The sequence below is a fragment of the Haliotis rufescens genome, unplaced genomic scaffold (assembly GCF_023055435.1).
Source record: "Haliotis rufescens isolate VD_foot unplaced genomic scaffold, xgHalRufe1.0.p SCAF_7, whole genome shotgun sequence".
Taxonomy (NCBI): domain Eukaryota; kingdom Metazoa; phylum Mollusca; class Gastropoda; order Lepetellida; family Haliotidae; genus Haliotis; species Haliotis rufescens.
Genome location: NW_025964361.1, coordinates 43,439,028 through 43,454,319, shown reverse-complemented (window position 1 = coordinate 43,454,319; position 15,292 = coordinate 43,439,028). Strand labels below are relative to the sequence as shown.

Here is a 15,292-nt window from a genome sequence, read left to right as displayed (position 1 = left end):
TTTTTCGGCATCTCAATGCAGTAGTTTTAAATGACCATATGTTCGCTGTTATTGGTGAAGGATTGAGTATGGTTTTACACTGCTTTTAGCAATATTCCAGCAATATTGTGAATGGGGGGGGGGGGCACCAGAAGTAGGCTTCACAGATTGTACCCATGTGGGGAATTGAACCCGGGTCTTCGGTGCGACGTGTCAATGCTTTGACCACTAAGCTACCCCAATGTCCCCTGGCTGTTATTAAGTAAGCCTACAGGATAAAAAGACAATTGTTGGTTTGTTTTGTTTAACGCCTCACTCAGCAATATGATGGCGGTCTGTAAATAATTGTGTCTTGACAAGACAATCCAGTGAGTGACATCATGAGCATCAATCTACGCATTTGGGAAACGGTGACAGCAACAAAGTCAGCAAGCCTGGCCACTCGATCCCATTAGTCGTCTCTTACGACAAGCATAGTCTCCAAATACAGCAAGTTTGGGTTGCTGAAGACCTATTGTCTACCTGGATCTTCACGGGTCAAAAGAAAATTGTTTGGAAGTGGAACTGGTGGCTTAACTGTTGCTCGTGGTTGGAAGAATAAAGATGGTTCCACACTTTCAGGTTACCATGGTTACATTATAATCTGCCAGGTCAGCTCAATTCTCGATTATGGTACATTATGATAACGGCTGTCTGTAAATAATTCAGTCTGGACAAGACAATCCAGTGATTGACATCATGAGCATCGATTCATGCAATAGGGATACAATAACATGCATCAACCATGTCAGCAAGCCTCACCACCCGATCCGGTTAGTCGCCTCTTGGTGCATGGTATTTATCATAATAGCATGAACATATTATACACTTGATAATCGAGGATGGTCATTTCTTACATCCATAAGGTAATGGCATATTGTCTGCTCCGGAATTTCCTGACAACACAGGCAATAAACTCTTACATGGTGTTTTTAACAAGTCAGCTGAAAAAGGATTGAAAATAAAACTAAGTTCAGATGAGTGGACTCAACTACATTTTAATGCATCTATATGTGATTCATGTTGGCCATCTTGACCATTCAATCCACTGTTTCACCAAAACGGGTCAAAGTCAAACAGGTACATTATTGAACATAAAATGTTTTATTGCAAAAATGTTTATTTATTTCCATGCATGCCAAAATGTCAAACATTTGGAAAAAATTAATTACAGCATGTGCACTTCCAGAAACTAGATGGTTCACACGTCTGCTCTTACAACCTCATCTGATGCGTTGCCTAAGATGACAAATGATTCATGATTGCACAGAAATATAATCTCATTCAGAAATACTTGACACATAGTAATGGCAGCCAAATCAACAGATCAAATCTGCTCAGAAACATAAGTCATGTAACAATACTTAATCAATGAAAAAACAAAACCATTTTCAGATCTACAGCATAAACTTGTTCAGGATATTTAAAAAACATATCTTGTGAAGACTGTATGTAAGGAACGAAGTGATCTCAAATTGTCCAGGTCAATGAAATATCAAAATATTTTCTTTATTTATTATGTTTGAATATGAGTTGTCTCTCCTGGGACGCCATAATGTCTATGCAAAATGTCAGTCAACAAAATACAAAACAACATCTTGAACAGGACATAAATTTTGATAAAATGTGTCACTCCACTTTGTGATTACTTGTCATCTCTTGCTTTGCGATCTGCTGTCTTTAACGTGACCCAGGTATTGAGCTTTTTCGCACGTAGCTTGCTCCAGATCACATGATCTGACAAGGACAGAATTTGAGCAGCATTGAGACCAGCAGCTTCAGGAGACAGGACTGTTCCACATCCAAGGCCTGTCAGAAGAGAGAGTGACTAATATGATTTATACACCAAAGCAATATATATTTCATATCTTCCTCTGACAGTCTTGACTGACAACACTGACAATGAAGATAGGACTGTTCCACATCCAAGGCCTGTCAGAAGAGTTAGTGACTACCGTATTCGACGTAACAAGCGCTCAGGGCGCTCACAAAATTAGAAATAGGGGGCTCTTATTAGAATATAATTTTGGTGAAAAAAAAACATAGTTGAAAGAAGGTAAATTTCGTGGTTTATGCTGACAGCCTGAAATGTTTATATACGACAGATATATTTTTCCAGAATTTAATTTCCCATAATTAAGGATGCATATAACACACGTAGTTTACACAAATAGATAAGTCTTGTGTACATTGATCAATCGGAAGGGGTGCTAATTGGGATTGTTCTCTACCCAACATATTAGCCCGTGGGCGCTTATTACGTCGAATACGGTAATATGATTTATACACCAAAGCAATATATATTTCATATCTTCCTCTGACAGCCTTGACTGACAACACTGACCATGAAGATAGGACTTTTCCACATCCAAGGCCTGTCAGAAGAGATAGTGACTAATATGATTTATACACCAAAGTGATATATATTTCATATCTTCCTCTGACAGTCTTGACTGACAACACTGACCATGAAGATAGGACTGTTCCACATCCAAGGCCTGTCAGAAGAGATAGTGACTAATATGATTTATACACCAAAGCGATATATATTTCATATCTTCCTCTGATGGTCTTGACTGACAACACTGACCATGAAGATAGGACTGTTCCACATCCAAGGTCTGTCAGAAGAGATAGTGACTAATATGATTTATACACCAAAGTGATATATATTTCGTATCTTCCTCTGATGGTCTTGACTGACAACACTGACCATGAAGGTTTAAGGACCTAACATATTCACTATTCTTTGGGGGAGGGTGGGTGTGCAAACACCGTATTTATTTCTGTAAAAGGAGGATCCAAACAATTTCAGTGTTGTTCACAACACATAATTTTCAGATAATCCGGTATATGACATGTCCATTAAACTATGAGGACAAACTATTTTTTCCACACTCGTCTGGAACAAATGATTATTTTCAAAACAATCCTAGCTCAACCCAACAAGAATCATATGATTGACATCCTGAGCATCAATCCATTAGGCGACACTTTTTTTACTTCTTGGTCCACGGATTTTAAACTCATTTCAAAAGTGAGGTAGGCCAATTTAAAAAAAGAAAAGAAAAAAAGCCTCAGAGCTTTTTATTACTTGAATTTTGTCCTAAAAAGTTAGGTTAAATCATGTTATTCTGAATGTTTTAAGCATGAAATCGCGATCTATATTAAAAATATGGAACTTCATGGATGTATAGTGCTAGGATACGAGCTGTGACAAAGATTTCTTATGCATATATTTTGGCATTAAAGACATCGTGTCTTTATTTTGCTGTTTGACATGTTCAATGAGGACACGTTGTCGAAGTGTGTCCGAGAATTTTATTTTCAATAACATTGCGGGAAATAGTGAATAATTTTTTAATCTATTGATAAAAAATGATAAAATCAAATGGAATACGTATTTCAGACATTGCGAAATGTGATAGATTATATGAAGTGAGTGAGTAAATATTGCTTAACGCCGCATCAGCAATTTTGCAGCTATTCGCGGGATAGATTATATGAAAGGTAGGTTAATAAAATTATAAACTATTTTCACGTGACCTGGCCGGGCAACCCTGCGCTGACTCGTGTACTGGCCAACAGTGTTGAAAGGGTAAACTGGTCACCACTGCGCTTTGCATTAACAAGCTTTGATGGTATTAGAGAAGGATCCCAGCGAGAAATATCAGAGTGACTTCCCTTTGCTTTACACTAGCAGAGGAAATGAAATCATTTTTGGGAGGGGGGGGGGGGGGGGGGGGGGGGGGGGGGACTTTTTATGCATTTTTAAAAGTGAAGAGCGGCAGTAATAAAAAAAGGAGTCATTTGTATTTTGATTTTTTTTCATCATTTGGACTTTGTAAGATCGGTGCATCCGTAAACCTAGTAATACAAAAAATGTCACCTTAGATACGATGACTAATAATCAACCATGACACCGAGCTTGGCCACCCAATTTACTACAACAAACATAGGTTGCTGGGGATCTATATTCTTAAATGGAACCCCCATGGGTCAATATCAAACTATTAAGGCGACAAATCCTACCTGATGGTAACCGTAGCGATGACCAGATGTCCTGTGCCCCCCACTCCCCTGTGACTGGGGGGCAGTTAATCACCGGCCATGTTGAGTTGGCAGACAATACTGGTCCCAGGCCATTACTCCTTCCAGCCACAGCAACAAATACTGTTGGAATACCCTCTCCTGAAAACGGGAACAAATGATGTTCTTAGAGGGTATTTGCACATAAGAAAATCTTTTCATTTAATTGGACATATTGCTCTCCATCCCCCTGAGGTAAGGGAGTTAACTGACTGTAAAAGTCAAGTTTCCACCCTTGCCAAACTAGGCTCGAATTATTGAGTTACATTTTGGCTGGACTAATGAGTCTATGCATAGTCCAATCACAATCTCGTAACGAAATCAACATCCGGTTCATAAACAACATGGATTTCAACGTGCAGATTCCAAATCTTTTCATGTTATTAATTAAGGTGCTCACGTGATTTGATGCACTTTGCGAGGTAAGACCTGTTTTATTACAATCTATATCTTCATCATCGATCAGATCGTCTTGACTGGGCGCCACCATTTGTTTTTAAGCAAATGTAAGTGATATGATAGATGGAATCTGATTGGTCAATAGGAGGGGCATAGAAGGTACATAACTAGCAATAGCCAAAGGTGGCGCTACGATTGAGCCTAGAAATTCCAGCCCAGTTCGGCAAGGGCGGAAACTGGACTTTTAGAGTCAGTTAACTTCCTTGCCTCAGGAAGATTGCTCTCAAAATTTGGGTTTATTTAAGAATTGACTTTCACTTTACCCGAGTTCATTGAGTATGAACCTTGATAGAGTGAGAGCCAAACTCCATGAACGTTGGACCTTGTGACTGTCTAAAACTCTGAGTGGAAGATTAAAGGAGCTCAATGATCAGAAAGAACGCTTCTGTATTTATTCATGCTGGACACAGTCCTACAGGATCCTTCAGAAATGTGGAACTGGTCCGCAAGTGTTAACATCATTTTTAGAATACAGTCTCAAGAAAAACGTATGATCGTCAGTTTCTTGGTCATGTGACCAACCTATTATTCAATGGAAAAACTGTCCATCATGTAAACTTCACACTAAATAATTATCAAATGATATGACCATGGTTGAAGGAAGACAAATATTCAAAGATCACCAAGGCCTACCCTCATACTCAGCTAGGATCTGAAGCACCTCATCTGTCGACTTGTGGGCAGACGACACTCTCAGCTCACATGGCACGCCGTACGCAGTACAGGTAGACTTGATTCTCTCCGCAAACGAAGAGTCGGTGGGGGAGCCCATGATAACTACAGCACGTGCGTGGGGTTTGGGTGAAAGTTTCTGGAAGAAGAGAACAGCTGAAATTCTGATCCGTCTTTTTTTTTACAAAATGTTGTCAAAAGCCAGAAAGAAAAAATCTTCTGACTGTTACTTTAAGTCCAACTTGATAAGAGTATTTCTATCTAATCTGAGGCACCAGTTGACCAGTTGACACACTGGTCACAGTGTGTGCACAGTTTCATGAAAGAATACCAATTACTTTTAGAGATATGGTCAGGACAAACACACCACTACCACTATGAACATTCTAACAAAATCCACCAGCCCCTTTTGAGACTAAGTCCAAAATGTTTCAATGGAAAGTGAGAAAAATAACAATGCAAAATCCGCAAACAGCAAAAGGCACCACTTTAGGATCTGTTTTGTTGAAAGATATTAAGTTTTTTGAGTTTTACTCTGGAAACGAAATCCACCCCCTTATGAGACTTAGTACAAATTATTTTCATGGAAATAAAAAAAAAATGATTAAAAAAATGCCAAAAACTTTTAAATAGCAAAAGGCACCACTTCAGGAAGTTTGATATATCTGTTTTTGTTGAAAAATAATGAACTGTTTTCGAGATGCGCTCCGGAAATGAAATGATTATGGACAGACGGGACATACAGACGGGGCGTCGACTATATCCCCCCTTATTATATGACGGGGGGACAATAAAGTGTATGCTAAGCACTAATATTAGTTCCATCTACCTCAACTCTCTCAGCCACCCACTGGAAGTTCCGTTTGACCATGTCCAGCGCCTCCTGGGTCACCTCCTTCAGTTCCCGGTAAACCTGCTTGTCCTTCATCAGGCGCCGGTCGCCCGCTGGCCACAGTCGCCACGAGTCGCTATCAATTACATCCGCAAGAACAATCTCACCTGCAACATACAACAATGATGGTGATGCTGTGGGGAAATCAAGTGAGTGATGTAGTTAGAAATGTTACAGATATTTATCATCCAAAACTGGCTTCCAAAGGAGATATTAAGTATATCACTACAGCTTCCAAAGGAGATATAGAGATTACAACACGAGTGTCTATCAGATACCATTGATCTTACACTGAGTTGTTTCAAAACGTATTAGATACGCTTTGTAACAACTCAGTGTAAGATCAATGGTATCTGACAGGCACAAGTACAGTAATCTGTTTCTTACACACCCTAAAATCGCACCTTTTTAACATCGGATAGATGTATTTTGTATATTCTCATGATCGCAGTGGCGCATTAATACATAACACCATTGTCATAAGTGACGTCGTTCCATGTACTGCTTACTACTCATAAATAATGTGACCCTACCCAAAAAGGTTTCCGCCATATCTGTGGATTTTCAAGGCGATGATGATAATGCAAACAAGACAATAGCAAATAACACGCTGGATGCCGAATTAAAAGTTTACACCTCAAAGAAATTACCAAATATGTACAACAATGTTGACTTCCGTATGACATCACTAACAGTGATCGACTTTTGCAAAATGGCGTGTACACTGACAACAGTACACAGGATTTCCACAGGAGGATTTTCGTTGATTGAGGGATCGTATATGCATAAATGTGTCATGTAAGTAATCAGAAACATTCTGACAATCTGCGTACTGTTATTTGTTTACCATTCTTTTCAATGTAATAAAGAGAATTAGTCAGAAATGCAGATAACTACCGTCGTTGTTGTGCGTGATTTAGCCTAATTTATTTCGCATGATTTCATCTAGATAATTTGCATTGGTGACAAATTTGTCATTTGTTTCTAAAATATATGAGGAATTCAGGGATGCATGTATAGCATCTGAGTTTGAAATATACCTGATCGAATAGGCGTCTCATAACCTGCATTTTGTAAACACAATCCAATATGGCGGGACGTACACTTCGGTGTTCGTGAATGCGTATTTTCCAAAACATTCTAAACGATTCTAGGCTTATCAGCGATGTTTCAGTACTATCATTAGTGATTTGATACCCGTGATCACTAATATGCTATTTTTCTACTTTAATTATTCGAGTAAATATCCAATATGTAGATTTCTAAACACACAGTAAATAACGCTGTGAATTGTGATTTGGCTACATTTACAATATACCTAATTTTCAGAAGTCACTTCCACTTATTTTGCTTGGCCTAAAATGACAGCAAATGATAAACAGAAGAGTGAATTCAAAACTGCGAAGTGTATTAGTTTGCGTGATGTATTTTGAATTTTATTCGACTTCGAAGTGAGGGTTGAAGAGGAGGGACATATGTGTTGCTGTGGCATCCAGAGGGTTTACACTCTAAAAAATGATAACGTTGACATAACAGCAGATAATGTAACTGATAATAATAACAAACAAATTCGCAGACGAAGACGAGTTTGTTTATTATTATTATTAATTACACGGTCCTGTGGTTCAACAAGGCGAAGGTGGACATTCGACTGAATCACGAGCAAGTTATCAATGACTTACAATCAGAAAAGTAGTCCGTCATCATCTGACCTTAGGTCATCACCATGGAGTAGCCAATCACGGGCCTGGAATTCGATCTCACACATATGTTTGATACCAGTTATCTCAAATGGGTTTCTCACCCACAGGTGTGTAAGAAATTAAGTATATCGCTACAACGAAATTGTATCACAATGCTTTGCAGACCATTGTGATGTCACTGGTTACCATGATGTCAAAATGAAATATCACTAATCTCTATCACACTGAAGCTGGTTAGCTGCACTTTTTACACTCAAGACACTGGTTAGTACTTTTTACAAACAGAAAAAAGTTGGAATAATGACTTTGGCTGATAAATAAAATATCACCCTTCTGTCTTTTGATACAAAATAAATCAAAACTAATCGATCAAAAGTTTCCTCAACATGCCTTAGAGTTATAAACTTGTATCAACTTCTGTTGATAGATTTGATATTAAAAGACACTTGGGTGATATTCACTATATCACACCAGCCTGTAAATAGTGAGATTGAGTTGCCTTGAACAGTATAACAGATATATCACAGTCTGAGGTATGTAAATGGTCATGGCATTAAATGCTAGTGGCCAACTGTCCACACCGATACGTTACAACACACAATAGGTCAGGCATTCTAATCATCCAATTCCCATTTTAGTCAGCCATAACAAATATGGTGTACTTTGGATCTACTCTTTCCGGATGCCCAAGACTGTCTGTTTGATGTCTGACCCTGCACTAAGCAACATTCCAGCTATATGAGGGAGGTCTGTAAATAATCAGGTGTGGACCATCCGATCTATACAGTCGCCTGCTGGAGAACTATTCCTCCCTGGAATCCTCACAAGGTGGGAATGACTGAAAGTGTTTGTGTGGCTGCTTGTATTAGTCCGGACTGATGCCGATTTATAGTGCTAGCTCACTGAGATACCATGCCGCAGTTTAACATGAATACCCCACTCAGACACAGTATACAGACTCCGAGCCGACCAGTCCTTGTTTTAGCCCCTTAATGACGAGCGCCAGGCAGGGTAACAAGTACCATCTTTTAACATCTTTTGGTATGACACGGTCGGGGATCGAACCCCATACCTTCTGCTCTCCGGGCGGTTGAGTTATGGGAGAATATGACATTGTCCACTATTCAATTGTTCATTCTTGACAATTACCGCTAGTAGAAAGTGATAGTGGTCGTGGACGGTGAACCTTGGTGTAACTCACGATCACAGATGTTGTGCTGACAAATCAAGGATAATGATCAGGGCACAATCATAGTTTTCGAACCCACACTCATGAGATACTGGCTGCCTAAGGGAAGCAACTCTGCACAGTGACATGCAGCCCCTTAGAACTCCTTGCAGCACCCACTGCCCTCTCAGTTGTATTATGATGCCATAAATTTTAAGAGTTTGCCTATGAGTGAGTACAAATAAAAATAGCAGGGATAATTTCAACCCCTAAATATGAAAAAAGGCCCACATTTTCAAATACAATGGAGCATTTTCACATTCTGCTGTATGGGCAAGTGTGAGTGTACCTCTAGGATATATAAAATTTTCACATAAAAGGCCCATGTCAGAAATTCCTAGAGTGAACCCTGAAATAGAGATCTTCAGAGCATTCAACAATCAGTAACATCCACAAATCTGAAAAACTTGATCATGTTTATTTCCTAATCCACATTGCTCCATTTAGCTGCATAAAACATGTACAAGTGCAACCTACTACTGAAACATGCAACCTAATATTTATGTCTATATGCAGCATGTGCATTTCAAACTTGTGTCGGACTACCGATAACCCTTACTAGTCCTTACTTTGAACACACTCAATACCTCTAGAGTTTATTACCATGCTACATCCCTAATCCCTGTTACGTATATTATGTCATGCTTTCTGAGGCTTGACGTCATCAAAGTATTTGTACTTCAAGTTTGTTTGTTTGTTTGTTGTTTAACGCCACACTCACCAATATTCCAGCTATATGACGGCGGTCTGTAAAATAATCAAGTCTGGGCCAGACAATCCAGTGATTGCCATCATGAGCATTGATCCACGCAATTGGGATCGATGACATGTATCAACCAAGTCAGCGAGCCTGACCACCCCATCCCGTTAGCCACCTTAAACGACGAGCATAGTCGCCTTTTACGGCAAGTATGGGTTGCTGAAGACCTATTCCACCCCGGATCTTCACGGGTCTTGTACTTCAAGATTTGTACTTCAAGATTATGTACACATGTTCCTGTTACGTTTCACAGCAATATGTCCTCAATTTATGTGACACTGGCAGCAGACTTGCCTATGTTTCAACTTTGATAAATATATGGCACCTGAGTGCAACCAGGTTTAGTTTGGTGCAACATAGTTTTCATGTCAACATGCACCTGGTGCAAGTTAAATCAAGTTCCTTAAATTGAACCCTATAGGGTATTATTGCTGCGACCAACACTTCAGAACTATCCTCCTCACCTGTATCGGACCTCACACCAAACTCTAGTTTCATATCAATCAGGCTGCAGTCTAGTGAAGCCCAGCATCTCTCCAAGATTTCAAAGACGGCGACAGTCATCTTGCCCATGACATCTATTTCGTAGCGCCCTATCTTCACTCCTCCCACCTCCATGTTGGCTGCCAGACACTGCTCGTACGACCACTGTGGATCGTGATTCTCATCATCCTGTAAGCATGGTACGTGTGGGACTTCATGTTATGCTTTTGTAGCAGGGCGTGGAGTCATCCCACAGATGACATCCTTACCTTGTCAGCTTGCTGACGGGGTTAACCTCTTTGGTCATGTGGACAAGGCGTCCGACCTCGGTTCAGAAGGTCCGTGGTTCGAATCCCATCACAGGACTCGGAAATTTTATGGCCGCTACACTTTCATTAGATCGCAGGGTGATAAGATCATTTCCTTAATTACATATTGACATTGTCTCAATCTCACACATAGCACTTGACTACTGCATTTGATGTCACCTTGCACAGAACAATCTAAGCACTATAACCACTGTATCTCCAATATTGCCTTTGATGTCACCTTGCACAGAGCGATCTAAGCACTATGGCCACTGTATCTCCAATGCCTTACTACAGACAATAGACAGGTAACATTGTGTGACTTATCACGCTTATTTGTGGAATGGGGTTTGACATCGTGTTTAAGTGAGTGAGTGAGTATGGTTTTACGCCGCTTTTAGCAATATTCCAGCAATATCACGGCGGGGGACACCAGAAATGGACTTCACACATTGAACCCATGTCGGAAATCGAACCCGGGTATTCGGCGTGACGAGCGAACGCTTTAACCACTAGGCTACCCGACCACCCCTACATCGCGTTTAAGATTATTGCACTTATATAGTGACGTGCATGCTGACGCATGTGTGTGTGTGCGCGCACCAATGCCGGGTTCATAATGCTAGCCCACTGAAATACCATGCTGCAATTTAACATGGATAATCCACTCAGACACATTGTACAGACTCCAAGCCAACCAGTCCGTGTTTTATCTCTTAAACGCTGAGTGCCAGGTAGGGCAACAACAAGTACCATCTCTCAACGTCTGTTCATGTGATGTGGTCAGGGATCAAACCAGCGGCCTTCCACTCTCCACACAGAGCACAGTGAGTGAGTGAGTGAGTGAGTGAGTGAGTGAGTATGGTTTTACGCCGCTTTTAGCAATATTCCAGCAACATCATGGCGGGGGACACCAGAAATGGGCTTCACACATTGTACCCATGTCGGGAATCGAACCCGGGTCTTCAGCGTGACGAGCGAACGCTTTAACCACTAGGCTACCTGACCGCCCCTCAGAGCACACAGATCAAGACCACTTAGATCGTACCGATACATATGATAAAGAGCTTAGCATTGGTCAGTAGATATTGTTTAACAGAATAGTCATAATACTACAGATCACAACAGTCCGTAAATAATTGGAATCTGCATTAGGATGATCCATGGCTGAGTTTGCGATCGATCAATGCCATCTGGACACAATGTCTTACAATGAGCCAGGTCAAACACTTAATTACCATATCACCATCAGCTTTTACACCACAAGAAAACAATAATGGGAACCTATTTTGCCACATAATACCTGGGATACATGTGGGCATATAGTTTGATTGTTTAACGCTGCACTCAGCAATATTTCAGCTATTTGATGGCGGTCTGTAAATAATTGAGTCTGGACCAGACAATCCAGTGATTGATATCATGAGCATCGATCCACGCAATTGGAATACAAAGACATGCATCAACCAAGTCAGCGAGCCTGACCTACCGATCCAATTACTCGCCTCCTACAACAAGCATGGGTTGCAAAAGACTCATTATAATCCGGATCTTCACGGATATTTGTCAAACTGGGTATATAGGAAGGTACCTGGGGTAAATCTGTGTAGTTCATGCACAGGCAATGACTACGACAGTGTTTGTTTGTTTGTTTGTATGTTTGTTGTTTAACGCCGCACTCGGCAATATTCCAGCTATATGACGGCAGTCTGTAAATAATCAAGTCTGGACCAGACAATCCAGTGATTGGCATCATGAGCATCGATCCACGCAATTGGGATCGATGACATGTATCAACCAAGTCGGCGAGCCTGACCACCCGATCCCGTTAGTCGCCTTTTACGACAAGCACAGTCGCCTTTTACAGCAAGTATGGGTTGCTGAAGACCTATTCTACCCCTGAATCTTCACGGGTCTACTATGACAGTGAAAATAGCAGTTCACTTCCAGTCTCGCACCTACAACTCCAGAGTACTCTTAAAACAGGAGTGAGAGGGATCGAATATTTCGATAGTTTCAATAGATCTCCATAGAGAAGAGCTTTGATTTGAAGTCTTACCTTATAGAAGGTCTCCAGCTTAGGGGGACAGAATCTGTAACCCTCCTTCACGCCAGCATTTCTCTTGAGAAAGGATCCTGTAGCAACCCGGCGAGTGACCCACTCGATTGGTATCATGCCACATTTGTACGCCATGAAAGAAGTGTCACTGTTCTGTTTGATGAAGTGAGTCTTGACACCTGAACAAGACATTTGTGGACGTTATTTTCGAAGAAAACATAAATCAGGGATATCTCATTTGCAAGATTAATTCAATAAGACAATTGCAGAATTAACACATACCATGAAGTCAAAAATAGTCAATAATTCTGGACAATGTAAACCAGTGGTTGATAACAAGAGTAACGATTAATCCCCTTTGGGGAATGATAACACACCATCACTGACAATTAGCAAGAACACACAAACAAGGGGTCCTGGCGAATCAAGAATCAGTGAGATAACAATATTTGTCTCCTACTCATGTAGCGATGTACAATCACATTTGATCTTTACCAGCACTATTCAGCAGGTTGAAGAGGGCCACTGTAGTTGCTGTGGAGATTGCAGCCTTGCCCTCCATATCATGGGCACGTGCCCCATCTCCGGCAGTGATCCGATCCTTCGACTGAAGCAAGACCTGATTGGGGAAATCTACCAGACTTGTGACAACCTTTGTCTTGCCCTCTATAATCTTCTCTCCAAGCTTCAGTTCTGAAAGTATTGGGGTAAAGTGTACGCCGTATTACTAGACAGACCTTATACATGTATACATAATATTCAGACATAAACTTGTAAAAAATCAAAAACAAATAAAGTGAATCATCTCATTACATGGGTCTCAAAATGAGCTTAACGCCGCTTTGATCAGGATTCCAGTTACCGTGTTCGACGTAATGAGCGCCCTGGGCTCTCTCAAAATTAGAAATAGGGGGCTCTTATTAGAATATTATTTTGGTGAGTTGAAAGATAAATTTTGTGGTTTATGCTGACAGCCTAAAATGTTTATGTACGACAGATATATTTTGCCAGAATTTAATTGCCCATAATTAAGGGTGCATATAACACACAAGTGCATATTTTTCGCGAATAAATAAATCTTGTGTACAATGATCAATCGGAAGGAGTGCTTATTGGGATTGTTCACTAGCCAATGTATTGGCAAATATCGCTGTGGGCGCTTATTACGTTGAATACGGTATGTCTCACTAAGTCAGCTTAATGTGGGAGGAAAGCCTGAAGAGATGCAGAGTCTTAGACGTCTACCTCTTTGATGAAACCAACAAGCACGGGTATAGTGCTGACAAACCTAGAAACAAAATCGGGGCAAACCAGGATTCGAACCCAGATAATAGGGTTTGGACGTGCCCAAGGAACTCAACTCTGTACAGCGAATTGTGGCGCCTTAGACAGCTGGGCCACCCGTGACCCCCGGGTCTCAAAATTATATAGGTTTTTTTCCTATATATATTCATATCCAGGTTAGAATAGGTCTTTAGCAACCAATGCTTTCCGCAAAAGGGCGACTGCTTGTCGTAAGAGGCGAAAAACTGGATCGGGTTGTCAGGCTCGCTGACTTGGTTGAACCATGTCATCGTATCCCAATTGTGTGGATCGATGCTCATGGCATCAATCACTGGATTGTCTGGTCCGCATTGATTATTTACAGACTGCCGTCATATAGCTGGAATATTGCTGAGTGCGGCGTTACACAACAAATCAACCAATCAACTATATATATTCAATAAAATGTGTAAGTCTCAAAGCAAAAAATATGGTTATCAGATAAAAACGACATGGGTGCTTATTAAACCATACAAAACAAGATAAATTTGCTGTCAGAGATCAACTTGTTCAAGTAATAGAGAATAAACTTGGTTCAAACGTTTTCAATAATACAGGCCTAGTTACTATAAGCAAGTATATACACCATGATCAGATGATATACTCCTAGTCCTATACTGTAGAGGTTTTTTTTTAAAACAAAACAAATTTGTAACATACACAAGTAAATACGGATTGTCATGTAAAGTTTAATACAGTGCACTCTTAAAGATGATTAATACATACTATTTTAGCTGCTACAGTTTACTTTTACCTGACACAATATCTACATTACAATAACATCCAGTGATCACTCATGCAAAACTTTTGACCCTACACTGACCCTCAACACTGAATGAGGACAATAAAATTGTCAGTTAATAAATTGATAATTAGTGTTAAAATACAAATTGGTCTTATTTCCTAATACAGATGATCATAGCAATTCAATGCTTTACTTTAATACACAATAGATAGAAGTACTGAACGACCTATGGTTACATTGTGCGCAAACATTCCTCGTTATACCGTTGTTGGTAGCGGGAAAATCAAAAGAACACAGCATCGTTTACAAATTACAGTTGATGACAACTTCAAATAACAATCAAAACCAAATACTTCACACTAATACTCACGATCTCCCGACATGATGATATCAAATTTTACTCAGATTATTGAAATCAGACGTCTCATCCGCACCTGCACACACCAATCGTTAATACACTGCCACACGTGGGTCTGACGAGTCACAAGGCTACACATGCGCTAAGTAATAAAGCTCCGTTAAAAACGTGAATTAAAAAACAACATTTCTGACA

General features: G+C 40.2%; 1 protein-coding gene across 2 annotated transcripts; it reads right to left on the bottom strand.

Annotated features, from left to right (window-relative positions):
• Positions 1–1,000: 1,000 nt before the first annotated feature.
• Positions 1,001–15,265, bottom strand: LOC124132688 (multifunctional protein ADE2-like). 2 transcript variants are annotated; one of them, XM_046496743.2, is made up of 9 exons: positions 15,110–15,265; positions 13,167–13,364; positions 12,672–12,850; positions 10,286–10,493; positions 6,068–6,237; positions 5,200–5,377; positions 4,051–4,209; positions 1,560–1,827; positions 1,001–1,515 (listed from the first exon to the last, which is right to left on the bottom strand). In XM_046496743.2, the coding sequence occupies exons 1-8, from the start codon at positions 15,120–15,122 to the stop codon at positions 1,664–1,666; spliced, it is 1,269 nt and encodes a 422-aa protein (XP_046352699.1). In that variant the 5' UTR covers positions 15,123–15,265; the 3' UTR covers positions 1,001–1,515; positions 1,560–1,663. The 2 variants fall into 2 exon arrangements, with proteins under 2 accessions (XP_046352699.1, XP_046352700.1); XM_046496744.2 differs by lacking the exons at positions 1,001–1,515; positions 1,560–1,827 and adding an exon at positions 2,398–2,516.
• Positions 15,266–15,292: the final 27 nt, after the last annotated feature.

Excerpts from the sequence above, each read along its gene's own strand:
- LOC124132688 (XM_046496743.2), bottom strand. Across the intron at positions 6,238-10,285 it reads TGGTGTGAGGTCCGATACAG|GTGAGATTGTTCTTGCGGAT; the intron begins GTGAGGAGGATA and ends TGTATGTTGCAG. Across the intron at positions 5,378-6,067 it reads GGGTGGCTGAGAGAGTTGAG|AAACTTTCACCCAAACCCCA; the intron begins GTAGATGGAACT and ends CTCTTCTTCCAG.